Genomic DNA, 19,212 nt, shown 5'->3' on the forward strand with positions numbered 1-19,212 from the left:
AAACTTAGCATGAAGGTCAATAGAGTGAGGATACTTGGGCCCTGAAATACAAAAACTTCCTTAAAAAATTAAAAAAAAAACTAAGAAGACTGAACATAAAGTATCTTCCTTGAACTTAAGCAACTTTCTGTAATCTTATCTCTTCCTTCTCTCTCTCTCCCTTATTTTTTCCTCTGTTTGACTTTTCCTCCTCTTCCTACTCATCTGTCTCCACTACCTGATATTGTCCTCTTTTTCTTGCCACTGTTTCCCTAACTCCACAGAAACAGAGGTAAGAACGCAGCTCTAAGTCCTACTCTTAGCCCTGGGGACAAGTAGGAGCAGTGGGATCCTTCTCTACCCTCCCACTGTAATCTCCCAGCTGGGCCAAGAGGGAAAAAGGTGGACTCTCAGCTCTGTAGGATGAATAAAACAAGAGCTACCAGGCATGGTAAGTGGGTTTTACTTCCCCATGCCATGAAAATCCCACTCCACTCACTTTAGGTCATAGTGGGGGCAGATGAAAATGGTGTATCTAAGTTAAAAGATAACCAAGCCCAAACCTAAATGAAAGCATTTCAATTAAAGTTTATAAAGAATATGTGTTTTACTTTATATTCTTTTTAGTATCATAAAGGAGAATTGAGACTATATGATGTGACTTTTGAAAATGCTGGAATGTACCAGTGCATAGCTGAAAACACACATGGAGCCATTTATGCAAATGCTGAGCTGAAAATCTTGGGTCAGTATTGTCTTCAATTTCTGTTAAGCGTTCAGCAAGATAATAGCATGCAAACACACATATAAACAATTATCATAGGGTATCTGTAGGTCATATTTGCTTTCATATTACTTTCTTCAGTTGCTAAAGTTAAAAACTTTTAAAATACGGTTTGGAATGGTCTGATTTTTTGTTTTTCCTTTTATTAAAGAATGGTAAATAGAGAAAAGATAACTTTATGATTTTTTATGTTGGTTGGAATTCCAACTACATGTAAGTTTGTACTTAACAAAATAGCAGCACCATCTTGTTTTTAACTGAGCAGCTTGAACTCTATAATAAATTTGAGGCATCATGGAGTGTAATGATTTTTTTTTAATGTTGTTTTAAAATACTTAAGCAAAATTTATGCATGCCAATTTATACAAGTCTTGTACTCTCCTAAGTCTGGGCAGGTAAACACACCCTGCAGAATCACACAACAGTGTAGATTGATGTTACAACCCTACATGTGATCGCATGAGTCTTTAGTACTTTCTGACTTTATCAGTCCCCAAGTCTCATGCTCTACAGTCACTATTCCAGACCTTCAGGATACTCCTCAAGCCCCTTACCTCTCCCTGATTCCCTCCCTTCATATTGCCTTCTTGCTTCTCCATTAAAATTAAAACCCTTTGGCATGAAATATTTTAGCTTCCAATCCCTCACTCAGGACTGTCTCTTCACTGCATTTGTTCTATTAATATTCTTCATCTAGAGGAAGAAGTATACCTAGAATATTCCCTTCTTATCCAAATAATCCCTTCACCTCTGACTCATATTTATTCATCTCCACTTTTACTGATATTTGATATCAACAGCTGTCTCTGCTTTTATATCTTTATTCCTAACATATATATGTTAGGAATAAAGATATAAGACATTTATGTATATATCCAGTGGGTGTGGAATCGACTCTGACTCATGTGAATCCATGTGTTGCAGAGCAGAACTCCATAGGGTTTTCAAGGCTGTGACCTTTCAGAAGCAGACCGCAGGCCTTTCTTCCAAGATGACTCGGGTGGGTTCAAACCACCACCATTTTACTTAACTGTTTGCACCATCCGAGGACTTCCTAAATTGGAGATGAAACAAAAAAACCCACTGCTGTTGATTCTGACTCATAGCGACCCTATAAATTGGAGATAATAGCACTTAATTCAAATGTTGTTGAGAGATTTGACCATGACAATATGTCAATGTTCATAGAGGTACTCAATCCCTCCAGCCTGTCTTTTTAACTTCCCTTGTGGAATTGACACAAAATAATTGGATATAAATTTCAGGGTAAGTGTACTTACATACAACATTATATCATGACTAAAGTTTATAATATTTAATGTAATTATCATCAAGAATTGTACATTTGAAACGGATGAATTTTATGATACGTAAAATGCAACTCAATAGAGTTGTTAAATAAAAGAAAAAGGTATTAGTATTAACCATGGAATGTTGATTAGTCATGGCCGATAATCTTTGGTGAGATTAGCCCTTTCTATTGATTATTAAGCAAAAAGAGAATAAAAGATAGATACTATGTTACAGAAGGATATTGCATTTTTTTTTTCTTTTTAACAAAAGAGAAAAATAATTTGTTTTCCTTTTAGCTTTGGCTCCAACTTTTGAAATGAATCCTATGAAGAAAAAGATCTTGGCTGCTAAAGGAGGAAGGGTTATAATTGAATGCAAACCTAAAGCTGCACCTAAACCAAAATTTTCATGGAGTAAAGGGACTGAGTGGCTTGTCAACAGTAGCAAGTAAGTTTAGAGAACTGGAAACTCAATTATAATTCATTATTTCAAAATTTTGTTTTTTTTCATACAGAACTTGTTTTCATATTAAAATGTAAAATGTAGTTTGTTCTAACTTTTCTCCACAGGAGATAATATAATTCTAAAATGATCAGAAATAGGTACCATTCAGTGTCAGAGTCTAATATAATTGAGTTTCAATTTTTAGGATTCTGTAATTTATAAGGAATTAAAAAAAAATCAGGCTCAGTGATTCTTTTACAAATTTTCTAAGGTCACTCAGCTAATGAACAGTGGCTCCTGGGAAATAATAGAATCTCTTTTTTTTTGTCTAACAAGGACATCTATAATTTTTTCATATTTGATTCAATTAACCTACTCAATATTTAAGTAGGAAAATAAAAAATGGTAATTTCAAAGTACAAATCATCTCTTTCTATCTTCTGAAATGAACAGAAACATCTCATCTTCCTAATGAGTAGGCCATCTACCAATGTATTAGTGGCTTTGAGAAAAAAGAAAACAAAAAGGCAATTTCTGGCTTGTATAGATAATTTATACCAAAGTTACACTGAATAGTTTCTATGAGTTTCTTAGAAGTTATGTGTATACCAAAACCAAACCCTTTGCTGTCAATTCAATTCTGACTCATAGCAGCCCTGTATATGTATGACTAAACCCACTGCCATCGAGTCAATTCTGACTCACAGTCACTCTTTAGGACAGAATGGAACTGCCCCATAGGGTTTCCAAGGAGCACCTGGTGGATTTGAACTGCCAACTTTTTGGTTAGCAGCCAAATTCTTAACTACTGCACCATGAGGATTCCGTATGTATATAACCCACCACCCACTGCCATCGAGTGTATATAGCCCACCACCCACTGCCGTCGAGTGTATATAGTGAGTACTAAATTATGAGGAGGAGAAAACCAGGATGGGGAAGAGGAGAAATGGAGCTTGGGGAAGTGGCAGGCATATTCCAGGCAGTGAGAACAGTGTGTGCAAAGGCCCCAAGACACGTAATTATTGCATACATAAAGAATTTCAAGAACTAAAATTAGTATGGCTGGTCTTCAGAGGAAAATGACAAATAATTTTAAAAGATGAGGTGTAGTAAAGCAAATATTTTATGCTAAGGGGCCTGGGCTTCATCTAAGAACAACTGAGATTTCTAAAGGTATTAATAAGGTAGGAATAAAGTAATTTTTGCCTTTTAAAGGTATTCTGAAAAATTGTAGAAATTAGGTTTCCTACACAATAATCCAATAAAATAGGTAAGATGGGTGTGTTGAAACCTGGGAAATTAAAGTGACCTGCAGAAAATGTACTGATAAATCCAAACTGGAACATGAACTTGTGTCTTGTCAGCATGGAACTAGAAGGTGCCAATACAGTTCTTTCGTTTAGATGATCACAAGTTTGGCTCGTACGGGAGGGGAGGAACGCACTGGCTGCAGTTGCTTCCTCGAACACGTTAACTTTCAAAGCTCATATGTTCGACAAAAGAGTTATTAAGACTTTAAAAAAATAGCATCAGAAGAATCAGTGTAAAAGGACGAGTCAATAAGTTCAATTTGCTGCTGAAACATTAATGCTTAGACAACGAGCAACACAGAGACCTTGATCAAAGGGTAGGTAGCTCCATTTAGGTGTGCACTCCTGCAACAACAAATAGCACAGCATTCCCCATTGGCCCTACCGTTAACTCTCCCCCTTGATGATAGAATCTCTGTTTCTGATGAGAGCCAGCGTCACGGACCTCTCCAACAAAGTATTTCCCAGAACCGTGTTCATGGACTTGTATTTCCTTATTTATCAACACGTGTTCAAAAAAGAAAAGAAAACCTAGCTCTAAAATTCTTATTATTTGGCTCTGTTATAATATTCTTAAAGCCTTTAAATCAAATTGTATTACTTCCTTGATGAAGGTGCCTACAAATCTAATTGTTACTCATTACATTAATACATGAATTAATTAAATCTCAGGTTGTGTGTGCTTTATAACAGATACAGTATTTCATGCATAATTAAGTTTGAATGTTGTATCATAATATGTGTGAAAAAAAGTTAAATTAATATTTATTCTTAGGGAAGTAAAGTATTTCTACTGAAAAAGAATATCCAAGAAGTAACTAAAAAACTGTCTTTAAGCATAAACATAATCTCATCCTGATTCTAAATTATGTACCGTGTAACGAAGTCACTTCTATTCCTAGTTCGTGGCATGTAAATGGTTTTTGCAGTATTTGCTCCCAGTAGGGAGAGAACGTGAATCTTAAGTGGTAGTTCAGTTCTTAACTGTAAGGTTTTGTGTTGGGTTCAAAGGATAGACTTTCTTCAGTGGAATTTTTTTTTTTTCAGTTGCTAATTTGTATCCAATTGACCATTATCAGGTCCAAAATAAGTTTTATCTGAGCCATTTATGTGAGACCATCTCCATGATTCTCTTCTATTTCAGAATTCATATGCTTTCACAATTAGTAAATAAAGATATAGTTTATCCTGGAATAGTTTTGGCAATAATAAATGACTAATTTGTTTAAGACCAGATTGTTTCTAGTTTGTTTGACAGTGTATCTATATCATATTATCTAGAAATAAGGATAAGGTCCTAAGATTTTATTCTATATTGATTTAAGAACAAAGATCATTATTATTTAAAAAATCAAGTTCCCTATTCTTAATAAGATTAATTTTAATGTAATGGGAAAAGTGCCCAAAAATGTAGGTGAGATGACTAACACAAGGAAACATACCCTTCAAAGATGATAAAGATTGATTGAAAGCTAACATCTGTGAAGAAACAAAATATTAGTGTGGACTCTAGAAAGTATTGTTGCATTTTTTTCCATTAAAACTTTACTACAATTTTAATTGTTTTGATTATAATATAGTTAAATGGGGTTGGGGTGGAAAACTGGTTAATTCTTACATTATTTTGATACTGAATTACTTCCCCAAGAAGAAAAAAATATTCTGAAATGAGCTTTAGGTTGGAGCTGGATAGTTATAGAATAGAAACTAAATCCTGGAACATAATATTAGTGGATTTTTTATAGTATTTTCTTTTATGGAGACTGAAGCAAGGTAGATAAATAGTATTTCTCATTTATCAGGCTTTGTTCTTAAAATGCAATGGATGAAGAATTACTTTCCTGTTTTATACAAAGCTTCAAAAACAATTAAGATTTTGAAAGAGATACATATAACAAAAGTAACAATCTTGAATCTAAGTATGAGGCATTATATAATAAAGCAGCGTCTTTTTTTACGCTTCCAGGGAAGAGGGAGCCATGTTGGGGGAAAAGGTCTAGTATAAAGATTTACATTCTGTTCAAAGAAAAATTTCCTAAGTAGTATAGGAGGGAGGTTTTTGAATACCTTTCTTTAAAAATCCATATATATGTGTGTGTGTGTATGTGTATTTGTCTGTAATAGAGTGGGAAGGAAAATCCTAACTTCGAAATCTGAATTTAAGTTCTGAGTTCCCGCTTCTAGAAGACTTGGGCTCATTTCTTTCAGACCCTTCACTGTGGTTTTAGTCTGCCCCACCGTGGTTCTAATGTCATTTTATGTTGGCGTTCGGATAACCAGTTTTGGTTAAACTCCATTAGTTCATTCATGCAAAAAAGGTATATTGAATGCCTACTCAATGATTAGTACTTCACTACTTAATGAGTTTCAAGCACAGAGTAGCTGTTCAAGAAATATTTGTTTAAGAAATTAAATAAATTATTGTGTAAATTAGATGCTGGGGAAACAGTAAAAAAGAAAGCAGATGCAAATTCCTAACATCAAGATGTTACCATCTAACGAAGGGATGGATTTCACAGTTAAACTGAAGTATGTCAGATGCAATATATATCAAGAAAAAATTCTGGAAAGAGGAACACGATTCCCTGTGCATGCACGCGTATGCGCACACACACACGTGCACACATGCACACGTGCACACTGGGGCTCACACAATACCAAATAGAATGTCCGGGGAAACTGTCACTGAGAAGGTACCATTTGAACAAAGGCTAAAAGATTTGAGGAACAAATTGTGAGATTGTCCAGGTCCTCATAGGGCACCAAAAGACCCTGGCTTTTACTCCCAGTGAAATGGAAAGTCACTGGAAGGTTTTGAGCAGCAGAGCAACATAATATGACATACATTTTAAAGGCTCACTCTGGCTGACATGGGGAAAGAGACTACAGAGCAGCAAAGGTATACGCAGGGAGACCAGTTAGAAAACTCTTGCAGTAGTCTAGGTAAAAGATGAAGGTGGCTAGGTCTAAAACAACTAGTTAATGCTGAGAAGGAATGTTTAAAAAGAAAAAAAAAAAAAAAAAAGCTGGAATGCTTCACTTAAAAAAATATCTTGGTAGTACTGTCAACTAACTTGTATAAAATGTAGTGACTGAAAGATATTAAGAGTAGTCACCTAAGACATACAATAATAAAGCATTTAATTAAATTTATTTTGTGAATTACATTTTTTTTTTTTTCTCATTTCAATAGAGTACTCATTTGGGAAGATGGTAGCTTGGAAATCAATAACATTACAAGGAATGATGGAGGTATCTACACATGCTTTGCCGAAAATAATCGAGGGAAAGCTAATAGCACTGGGACTCTTGTTATCACAAGTAAGAAACCATCCAATTAATAATTTTTTTTTTTTAAGTTTGATCGTGCTTATTTTCTAAAGTTCTACACCCATTGCCTTCAAGTCAATTCTGACTCACAGCTACCCTATAGGACAGGGTAGCACTGCCCCATACGGCTTCCAAGGAGCAGCTGGTAGATTCAAGCTGCTGACTTTTTTGTTAGCAGCATTAGCTCAACCACTGCATCACCAGGGCTCCAAAATTTGCACTGTCAGGTATGGGATTTGAACCCATGACTCCAGGGGAGACTGAGACCTGAGCACAACCCCCTTAGACTGCTCAACCATCCTGACTTGCTTAATGTTCTATAAGACATATGAATTAGCCTTCAGTCTCTAAACAGTCCGTGTACTGATAAGTTTCCATTTTAAAAGGCTTTTGTGAAAGTTTCTTGCTTGATGAAATTGTTCCTGAAATTCTGAGTTGAAAATAATCTATTCTTTGGCACAGAGAAATTAAAATATATTGATTATGTTCTTTCAATGTATCAGATAATATGGTATCTTATATTTTCTTGAATTCTGTTTTGCTCCTTTATTTAAAAATGTATAGATCCCACACGAATTATATTGGCTCCAATTAACGCTGATATCACTGTTGGAGAAAATGCCACCATGCAGTGTGCTGCTGCGGCCGATCCCGCCCTGGATCTCACATTTGTTTGGTCCTTCAATGGCTATGTGATCGATTTTAACAAAGAGAATACTCATTACCAGCGGAATTTTATGGTATGTGTTTTAAATTTCATCTTATCAGCAGCTCAATAAGATGTGTGTATCTGCACTGCAACTTCTATTACTATAATCATTTTAATGAGGCTGAAAAGCAAGTTTAAAAAGCTGTTCCTGGTTCTCTTTTTATTAGTCGTAATAATACCGAGGCTGTTTTAAACATGACTAACCCTAAGGATTTTGGTAAAGATATTAATCAGTAAATATTAATTGAACTTTAGGTACTTTTTCCTCTTTATGTGCAATATAATTTTCATATTGCTGTCCATTGCACCTCAGCATATATGGACTATAGGTTCAAGTGCCTTCATTTTCACTTTAAGTGAAGTAGAAGCATGGAACTGGTATTTGTGTTATGATTACTTTAAAGCATTTACCTTACTCTTTGGTGGTTAAAAAAAAAAAAAGGCAAGAGACATATGTTGGAAAGTTTAGGAAGTAGCCAATGTGGTTTGAAGGAGGTTAAATGCTTGTATTTTATTTTAAGAATTGGAAGGCATATATATATGCAATTCCTGTAATTAAACATTGTGATGCGGACAGCCCGTATATAGAAATAAACGAAGACTCTGGGAAGTAATGTAGGCAGAACAACTTGCAGAGGAACTTCACTGGCATATAATAGGCTGTCTAGGTTGCAATGTATTAAAAAAAAATTGATCGCTGTCCTACTGGTCTATTCTCTACAAAGGCAACCATTTAGAAGCCTAAAACCTGTTTAGAGCATATGGGCAATTAAGAAAAGTTTAGTTTTAGTTTTAGAAATCAATAGTTGATATAGAAATACAACTTTTTATTGACTCAGTAGAATATTTAAGATTTTTTAAGTCTCAAAATTTGAATTACATTTATTATATTAATAATATTATTATAATAATATTATGCTTTCAAATATTCCAGGTTTTTTTTTTTTTTAAACTTTTCTGGAAGTTTCAACTACAAAAAGCCAAAGCAAGTTCTCAGTTAAGTAAGACTGGTTTTAACTAGATGGAGACATTTCTTTTCCCATTTTTATTAGATAGATGTACATGAACAACAATCAGTATGATACCAAAGTTTGTGCCTTCTGTATGTTAACTGTACTTCAGGATCTTGTCTTTTTAATTTAATTGGTCTATCTATAACTAGACCAACTATAACTGTAAATCTACAGCAAACTTCCACTTTTCAAAAACAAACAAAAAATCCTGTGAATTGGCAGAGAGCTATACTAAAGTACACTAACCCAGCCCAGAACCCTACTGTGTACTTTATGTACGTCTAAAACTATTTTCATATACTAAATCGTAAGTGTGTCCAACATTGGTGAAATTGGCAGCAAGACTTTTAATAATTTCATTTTATTTGGTAAGAATAGCAAATGCCACTTAGTTTTTAATCATTTTAAGGGAGAAAAAAGTAGACTAAACATGTTATTTAAAAAAATGTACTTCTGAATTTGTTTAGTTCTTTAGTATTATAAGCTGAATTTCAAAAATACGATCTGCAAATTTTTAAAGTAGATAAGGGCTGACCTTTTCCATGACAACCATTGTTGTTTAATACCTGCCATGAAGTCTATGTAAATAGATTTTGGGGCTTAGATTGCCCTAAATTAAGCTGCAACTTAATATTTGGCGCCTATGTATGTTCCTTAAAATAGAAATTACATTGTAATTAAATGTAATTACATGTAAATAAATGCTACCCCCCCAAAAAAGAAAAGAAAGGAAGGAAGAAAAAGCAAAGAAGGGCCCAATACCTTAAAAAGGAAGGAAAATAAGTAACTGGGAAATTAAGAAGTAAATAATAAAGTGGGCTATAAAAATATAGAAGTTTGGTCTTTATGCACTCTAATCCTGCTTTTGCATATGATATCCACAGAGCTTCACATAGTTGCCCCTCAGCTAATCTCGAGCAGAATCCTGACTGGACGGCCCGACTCAGGTTTCATCTCATTCTACCAAAAATAATCTATTGGTGCAGAAAATATATTCATATTGGCAAAATAATGCAACTTAATTGGGTAAAAAAAAAAAATCAAATGAATACTTTTAGTAGTTTGTAGATGGGGAGGTGAATTCAGCTCTTTAAATAATAAACTATGTATATATATATATATATAGCCTATGTAAGAATAATTTATTTTAAAATAAATGATTAAATTTAATTCCATGTTTTGAACCAAAGAAAAATCTATAAAGCTTTTCCTGGTACCTTTCTCATTTAAGGCAAATAGAATTTTCTTTGACCACTTCATAGTCAGACTTCAGTGCTAAATATATCAACCAAAATTTGACTAAAAACCCCATGTGTGTTTTGATTTACCATATGCCTTTTGAAAGGTAGTAGCGATGGCCGGTAATTGCTTCTGGGCCCATCGATAGACTACCGAGACGGAGTGACTTTTTTTACTATCTAATGCTGAGTGAATTAAAACATAATGGGGTAGCAGCTACTGGGGACAGCAAATGTGAAGCTCCATCTCTGACTGTATTTGTCTATTGTTCAAAATCGCATAGGCAAAAATGTCAGTTTTTTTTTTTTTAATTTCTTAAATGTTTTAGTGTTTTACTTCTTTCTGCCAGCATTTCAATAATCAAATAGCATTTATTCATTTAAAAATAAGAACTGAGCCCATAGCACTGGCATGCACAGTGCAAGGCACTAGGGTGGATAAAAGACCAAATAGGACAGACACAGGCACCCAAGCAAAATGCATGAGAGGTACCCTGTTGTCATTAGGTGCCGTCATACTTGGATTTGGACTCATAGGGACCCTATAGGACAGAGTAGAACTGCCCCATAGGGTTTACTAAGCTGACGGCTTTACAGGAGCAGATCACCAGGTCTTTTCTCCCACAGAGTGGCTGGTGGGTTGAACTGCCAACGTTTCCATTAGCAGCCAAATGCTTAACAATTGTGCCACCAGGCCTCCTTGAGAAAAAAAAAAAAAAAAAACTAGTGCCGTCGAGAGGTACCCTAAAATCCCATAAAACCAAACCCATTGCCGTTGAGTTGATTCCGACTCAAAAATTTTAGATGTGAATATTTTGGTAGCTATCATAGTTATCAAAGCTCACATCAGTATTGTAATTAGGTAATAATTACAGTTATAAGTATCACAATTACAAATACATACAATTACAAAAATAATTACAATTATAATTGTAACAATATCAATTACTACAAACTAATACCAAAAGCTCTAATTAATTAAGGAATAATACAGAAATGTTTTAAGCTTTTTATTTCAAAGCTTAAGTTTACATTTTCATAGTAATTTCATTACTATTTTTTATTCAAATATGCTTTGGTTTTAACTTGCTATTCTTGAATTTGACCACTAAGGGGCATTAATGCATAAGGCTTCAAATTTCACACCCCAGAAAAATTGTGACTGGAAAGTTTAACTATAAAATTAAAACAAATGCATTTTCCCATAATTACTTCCAAGGGGTGAGATTATGGGTTATTTTAAAATTTATGGTTTATACTTTTTCTAGTTAAAGTCATATAATGATCGGAAAAAAAGTATACATTTTTGAAGATGTGAATTTCTAAGAGTTTATAATGAGCACCAAAAAATTAAAAATAACATTGCCATTATATTTAATGCTCTTATTTTTTGTAAACATTTTTTGGGTTAACTTAGTTTTCTAAAAAAAAATGTAATGATTAACTTTAAGTCTGTAATCAAACCCTCGGTACTGTGATTACAGAAAAATATTTAAAAATTAATTATCTAGAATTTACTTGTCATGTCACTTATTCCTTCATTGCTGCATATTGTTATGTGCTCCTGGTCAGCAAATGTTTCATTAGCTTATGTATAGGAAGATGTTAAGAACATATATGTGCATATATGTATATATACACATATATATTTAATATATTTGAAGCTATGATACAATAAGCTTGTCTTAGTTATCTAGTGCTGCTATAACAGAAATACCCCAAGTGGATGGTTTTAACAAATAGAAGTTTATTCTCTCACAGTCCAGTAGGCTAAAAGTCCAAATTCAGGGCACCACCTTCAGGGGAGGGCTTTCTTTCTTGTCAATTCTGGAGGAAGGTCCTTGTCATCAGTCTTCCTCTGATCTAGGAACTTCTCAGTGCAGGGACCCCAGATCCAAAGGACATGCACTCCTGGCTCACTTTCTTGGTAGTATGAGGTCCCCATGTCTCTCTGCTTGCTTCTCTGTTTTATATTTCAAAAGAGATTTATTTAAGACACAACCTATTCTTGTAGATTGAGTCATGCCTCATTAACATAACTGCCTTTAATCCTGCCTCATTGTCATCATAGAGGTAGGATTTTCAACACAGAGGAAAATCACATCAGATGACAAAATGGCGAACAGTCACACAATACTGGAAATCATGGCCTAGCCAAGTTGACACACATTTTTGGGGGACATAATTCAATCCCTAACACAAAGCTACTAAGACCGTTTTATTTTATCTGTCATTCTTTTATTCTGTTAAAGTTATATGACAAATAATCATATAAATAATTCAATGAAAGTCCGATTATATAATGACTTTTGTTTTGATTTTCCAGTTCATAGCTTTTAGAACAAATATTAAATACAGACACATTTTACTTAATTTAATTGTATGACCCCTTTTGTCCTAGAAAGGCCTTGAGACTATCTACCAAAAAATATGTATCTAAATATATCATTTTATTCCTCTCCCATGATGGTACCTGACCTGCAAAAATTATTTTTTCAATAGCCACTTTAACTTTTAACATCTACTTTGAGCTATTTTCTTTCAAATGTTTGGCAACAACATTCTCCTTACCAGAACCATTATTGTAGTTTAACCTCATGAGTTTTCTTAGACTTTTCAATTCTGGTTATTATCACTAACTTTTTTTCTTTTTCTTTTATTGCAAATATTTATTAAAATTGTAATTCATGCATGTCAAGATGAATTTATAAAGATTACATGGAATTGTGCAGGGCTTAAAAAAAAATTTTTTTTTTTTTTTTCTGCCAGCAATCAGACCTCGGATCTAGACTCCCCTTTCCAGTTCTAATTTTATGACCCTGAGCCAGTGATTAAGCCTCTCTAAGACTCAAATTTCCCTTCCTGAAATTATACTAATAGTTCACTTACTTCATTCATATTACTTCACTGGGTTTGCAAAACTGGTTACTTCATATTATTTTTGTGAGGATTAAATGAATGCCTGTAAACTCCTTGGCACAGGATTGGGCATATTGTAAGTGGTTACTATTACTTTTTAAAATAATACAGCAATCATTCCTCATTGCTCAAAAAATTCCAGAAGATTTTGCCAGCTAGTTTTTTTTTTTCTGGATACAGATCTCATTTTTCACAATTAAATTCTCACACTGCCTATTGTACTGGAAACCTAGCCTGAGACAAAAATTCCTAAGTATTTCCTTGCTGAAGGCAATGGCGGGGTAGGGAGAGTTAACATTTATTGAGTGATTACTGTTTGTGCAGCAGTTGGTCAGATACTTTCAAAGTATTTCTCAGTTGATCTTCACAGTCATCCTCTATAAAGTGTGCATCATTATGATTTTCTTAACGTTCGAGGTGGAAAAACTGAGGGTTATAAAGTTAAGTAACTTGTCTAGATTAACCATACAACTTGTTAGTGGTAGAGGCAGGAACTGAACTCAGACAGTCTGATTGTGAATACTGTGCTCTTCACCACTTCAGTTTTTAATCCGTTGGTTAATATTCATGTCTATACCTATTTAAATAATTCTCATCAATTATTTGATACAGTACAAGAGAGCACTGCTAAACTTGTATTTTATTCTATATAATCCTATTTAATGGACCTTTGATGCTCACTCAGGCTGTTCAAATTACTTCATTCTCCGTACACTGTTAGCTGCACTTGTAGTACACTGTAAAACAAGTTTACACAGTTTCATGTGGTCTAATATAAAGTTCTAGGCAATTCTTAATAATCTCCTTTAGGTAGGCAGGTACACGTGTATGTTTGCTGGTATGTGGGCATGCGTTTTTTCTGACTGTATAGACACTACTCCCTTCAAGGCAAACATGGTCCTTACCCTGAGATTTTTGTTTACCTTTTTAAAGAAAATATTAATTATACTGTATCAAGAAAATGTTTACATTTGAGAAATAACCATTTCATACTAGAGGGTATTTTAATGTTGAACAGAAATTTTGCTTCTGTAAACAAGATAAAAAAAGAGGGAAGAAATAGAAATAATATTAATAACAATTATTATTATAAAACAGAAAGCATTTTTGGTCCTTTCAATTTTTTTAGCTATCCATTGTTGGGACAATGCAGAGGCATTGATTGGTTGAAGTAAACAAGGAGGGTTGGGCAATAATCCTGAAAAGGCAAAGATCAAATTAGGGCTGAAAAAAACAGAGCAGAAGATCAGGCAGGCATAGTGAGATGTCAGTCCTAAAGGGGTGGTTCTCAACTGGAAGTGATTTTGTCCCCTGGGGGACATTTGACAAAATGTTTGGACACATTTTTGGTTGTCACAACTGTGGGGGAGAGGGGTGTTATGGGCATCCGTTTAGCAGTGATGCTGCAAAATAGACTATGATGCACAGGACAGCCCCTACAATAAAGAATTATCTGGTCCAAATCGTCAATAGTGCTAAGACTGAGAAAACCTACTCTAAAAAAAGATGAGGAAAATACTTTAGAATATGAGAGAGGGCCAGTGAAAGATTTTAAGCATGACGTGTTGGAAACAAAGAGAAGGTATATTGTTTTGAACAGTGAGTGTCAAGGGAATAAAAATTATAAGAAACCAGATATAAGAAAACGTTTTCTAAAATGGTATGAGTGGTAGAGAATAGATATCATGTACTTCGTAAATTTAAAACTCTTAAAATTTAATGAACAGTGGAAGAAATAGGTAGAAGCCGTACAAACCCCCAACATAGTTCTGTGACCCACACAAAACTCACAAAGGCATTCTGCTCATAACAAGATTCTTTATCCTCTTCCTATCAGTAATTAATTCAAAAAGAGGGAATTAGAGAATTCTATTGTGTCTCACTATGTCTGAACATGTGTCTTTCCTGACCTCTCTTTCACTACCCTGATAAACTTTTACCTACGACTAACTGCTTATTTTATTTGCTTTTTTCCATTGAAGAAGGTATCTACGTTCACTACCAGTTAACTAGTTGCTATCAAGTCAATTCAAACGCGTGATGACCCCATGTGTTGCGGAGTAGAACTGTGCCCCAGGCCTTTTTCTGAGGCTTTGAACCACCAATCTTTTGGCTAGTAGTCAAGCACTTAACTGTTTGTGCCACCCAGGCACTCCCCTATGATTACTAGGGGTGTCTGTAGTTGGACTGGCTTCCTAAGATCGTCACTCTTTCCAGTGTAAAGACCTAGTTAGATGAAGTTACATTCTAGTACAACATCCCGTATAATAAATATTTGGTGATGATAATGATAAGTGAATTGCATTAACTGCAGATAGCAGCAAATATTCTTTAGAGATGTGCTGGTATGGGGGATCTAAAATTCATCCAAATTAAGGACACACTTTTGTTTTACATAGAACTCCTCATACACCAAAAGAGCTCTACAACAATTATTATCTCTGTTTATGTTTACAAAATATAGTCAATAAAATGAGGGAAAATAAACATGAAAACTTTTAGTTATCTTAGAAGTTTTAAAGTTTTACACCATGAACTTTGACAGTTTATGATGTCATACTAGAAATATACTGTCTAGTCATCAGTTGTGTTCCGTAAAAAAAAAAAAAAAAATCTGATTTTCTTATTTGTTTTTAAAAACAGAACAGTATCTAAAGATCTGGATTTTTGTTTTCATATTGCCATTGAAAAGTTTTATTACATTAGGCAAAACATCTACATGAGTCTCAGACTTCTCATCTATCAAATGAGAAGTTTGGGCCACAATCAGAAGTTTAATATAATGACAACAGAAAGGTTTTAGTGTCACTACTTTTCTTGTAAAACAAATTTGACTCAGAATCTCAATATTAAAAATGTTAAAGGTGAGTTGTCCTGATTAAAGATGGAGTGTGTGTGTGTGTGTGTGTGTGTGTGTGTGTGTGTGTGTGTGTGCAGGAGACTGCATTGCCAAGAGCCCTACCCACAGGGCTTCTCACTTCTTTATATCCCACCAAACTTCCTGTTCAGGTCCCTTCCTTCCCTTCCTTGCATCAACTGGTACGTGAAGATCCTCAGACCTCTAAGGCAAATATGAATCATTTTCTTTTTCTGGTGAAAATACACATATGTTTGACAATTTTTACATATACAGTTCATTGACATTGGTTACATTCTTCACATTATGTCACCTTTCTCACTATCTCTGCCCCTATTTGTTTCATCACCGTTAACTTACATGCTCTGCTTCTTAAAGTCCTCACCTTTGGTTTACAGTTACTGTTATTTCAATCTCACATAGGTAATTCTTCAATAGGGCACGAAGCTCAAGACATTCTTTATTTATTGAAATTAATTGTTCAGTTTAAAGATGACTTCATGGCTCAAGGTTCAAAAGTTATTTCCAGGCAATAGATTCAGGAATTCTTCCAGTCTCAATGTGTCTAGTAGGTCTGGTTTCGAGTAAGAATTTGAAGTTCTATCCTCAATTTTCCTCCTTTTGATCATGATCCATCTGTTGGACCCCTGATCAGAATACTCAGTAATGGTAGCTGGACACCATCCATTTCTTCTGGTCTCATGGCAAGGGAGGTAGTAGTTTATGGAGGCAATTAGACCTGCAAACCGTTTTCTTCTCTGATTCCTGGATCTCCTTTTTCCACTGTTGCTCCAGTCAATTAGAGACCAATCATTGTATCCTGGGTGGCCCCAAGTACTACCCTCTGAACTAGGATGAGAGCAGAAAACTCTTAAAATAATATTAGGCCAGTTTACTGGACAGGTCCACAAAACCTAATGTGACTCAATTTGAAAGCCATACAAATTGAATGATATCCAAGGTTTCTTTCAACTCTAAAATATAGGCTGTAAATCCAAGGCACTGATGTTTTTATTCATCATTCAAAATGTTTACCAGAGATCTCAAAAAATTTCCTTTTTTTTTTTGAGCCTTCATTTAAAATAGATCAGTTGATCTAAATTGGACTTCTCACTCATCACTCTCACTGTTTATTTTATATCAAAATAGCCATATTTAGGGATATTTAACATTTCTATTTATTCTATAAATATTACGTGACTTAGTAATTATTCTTGACCTCTTCCCTGGGCTATATAAATTTTTATATTTCTAATAACATAATTTCATTTTCAAAACTTTATTTCTTGTAAATCATATTTATCTTTTTACATTCAGTCAATCTTAATGCTGATGCATTACTTAAAAATGATACAAACTTGAATACTAGATAATACTAGGGAATTAGTGTTAATTATGCTAAATATCAGTTGCTTCACTGGATAAAACTGCAGTATGAAAGAACATTTCAAGCCCTACTTGAAGTACAATGCTGTCAGTGATAGGGTATATCCATACGCCTACAAGGAAGACCAGTTAATATGGCTATTATTCAAATTTAGGCACCAACCACAGAAGCGAAAGATGAAGAAATTGAAGTTTTTACCAATTTCTGCAGTCTGAAATTAATCAAACGTGCAATCAAGATCTATTGATAATTACTGGTGATTGAAATGCAAAAGTTGGAAATGAAAAAAGAAGGATCGGTAGTTGAAAAATATGGCCTTGGTGATAGAAATGATACTGGAGATAACTTTATAGAATTTTGCAAGATGAAAGGCTTCATCCCAAATACCTTTTTTCAACAACATAAATGATGACTGTATACATGGACCTCACCACATGGAATACACAGGGATCAAATCGACTACATCTGTGGAAAGAGATGATGGAAAAGCCTATTATTATCAATCAGAACAAAGCCAGAGGCTGACTGCAGAACAGACCGTTAATTGCTCATTGCAATTTCAAGTTGAAGCTGAAGAAAATTAGAACAAGTCGATGAGAGCCAAAGTACAACCCTGAGTATATTCCACTTGAATTTAGAGACCATCTCAAGAATAGATTTGACACACTGAACACTAATGACAGAAAACCAGATGAGTTGTGGACTGACATCAAGGAAATCATACATGAAAAAAACAAGAAGTCATTAAAAAGACAGGAAAGAAAGGAAAGACCAAAATGGGTTTCAGAAGAGAGACTCTGAAACTTGCTCTTAAACATCAAGTAGCTAAAGCGAACAGAAGAAATGATGAAGGGAGCTGAACAGAAGGTTTCAAAGGGTGGCTTGAGAAGACAGGTATTCTAATAACATGTGCAAGGACCTGGAGTTAGAAAACGAAAAGAGAAGAACCTGTTTGGTATTTCTCAAGCTGAAAGAACTGAAGAAAAAATTCAAGCCTCGAGTTGCAATATTGAAGGATTCTGTAGGGAAAATATTAAACAACGCAGGAAGCATCAAAAGAAGAGGGAAGAAATACACAGAGTCACTATACCAAAAAGAATTGGTTGACATTCAACCATTTCAGGAGATAGCATAGGATCAGGAACCAATGGCAATGAAGGAAGCAGTCCAAGCTGCACTGAAGGCATTGATGAAAAACAACGCTCCAGGAATTGATGGAATACCAACTGAGATGTTTTAATAAATGAATGCAACTCTGGAAGTGCTCACTTATCTATGCCAAGAAATTTGTAAAAGAGCTACCTGGCCAATAGACTGGAAGATATCCATATTTATGCCTATTCCGAAGAAAGTTGATCCAACTGAATGCAAAAATTATCAAACAATATCATTAATACCACATGAGTAAAATTTTGCTGAAGATCATTTAAAAGCAGTTGCAGCAGTACACTGACAGGGAACTGCCAGAATTTCAAGCCAGATTCAGAAGAGAATGTGGAACGAGGGATATCATTTCTGATGTCAGATGGATCCTGGCTGAAAGCAGAGGATACCAGAAAGATGTTTACCTGTGTTTTCTTGACTATGCAAAGGCACTTGACTCTGTGGATCATAACAAATTATGGGTAACATTGCAAAGAATGAGAATTCCAGAACACTTAATCATGATCATGAGTAACCTGTACATAGATCAAGAGTCAGTCGTTTGAACAGAACAAGGGGGTACTGAGTGCTTTAAAGTCAGGAAAGGTGTGCATCAGAGTTTCACCATACTTATTCAATCTGTGCGCTGAGCAAATAATCTGAGAAGTTGGATTATATGAAGAAGACATGGTATCATGACTGGAGGAAGGCTCATTAACAACCTATGTTATGTAGATGACACAACTTTGCTTGCAGAAAGTGAAGGGGACTTGAAGCACTTACTGATGAAGATCAAAGATCGC

General features: G+C 34.6%; 1 protein-coding gene across 3 annotated transcripts in view; it reads left to right on the forward strand.

Annotated features, from left to right (window-relative positions):
- The window catches only part of CNTN1 (contactin 1), a 385,906-nt gene that overhangs the window by 255,413 nt on the left and 111,281 nt on the right, over nt 1-19,212 (forward strand). For all 3 annotated transcript variants that reach the window (XM_049882834.1, XM_049882835.1, XM_049882836.1), the window contains exons 12-15: nt 607-724; nt 2,353-2,503; nt 7,007-7,134; nt 7,708-7,883. In XM_049882834.1, coding sequence (XP_049738791.1) covers nt 607-724; nt 2,353-2,503; nt 7,007-7,134; nt 7,708-7,883 — 573 coding nt within the window. The remainder of the gene's footprint in view (nt 1-606; nt 725-2,352; nt 2,504-7,006; nt 7,135-7,707; nt 7,884-19,212) is intronic.

Source organism: Elephas maximus, chromosome 4 (assembly GCF_024166365.1).
Source record: "Elephas maximus indicus isolate mEleMax1 chromosome 4, mEleMax1 primary haplotype, whole genome shotgun sequence".
Lineage (NCBI taxonomy): Eukaryota > Metazoa > Chordata > Mammalia > Proboscidea > Elephantidae > Elephas > Elephas maximus.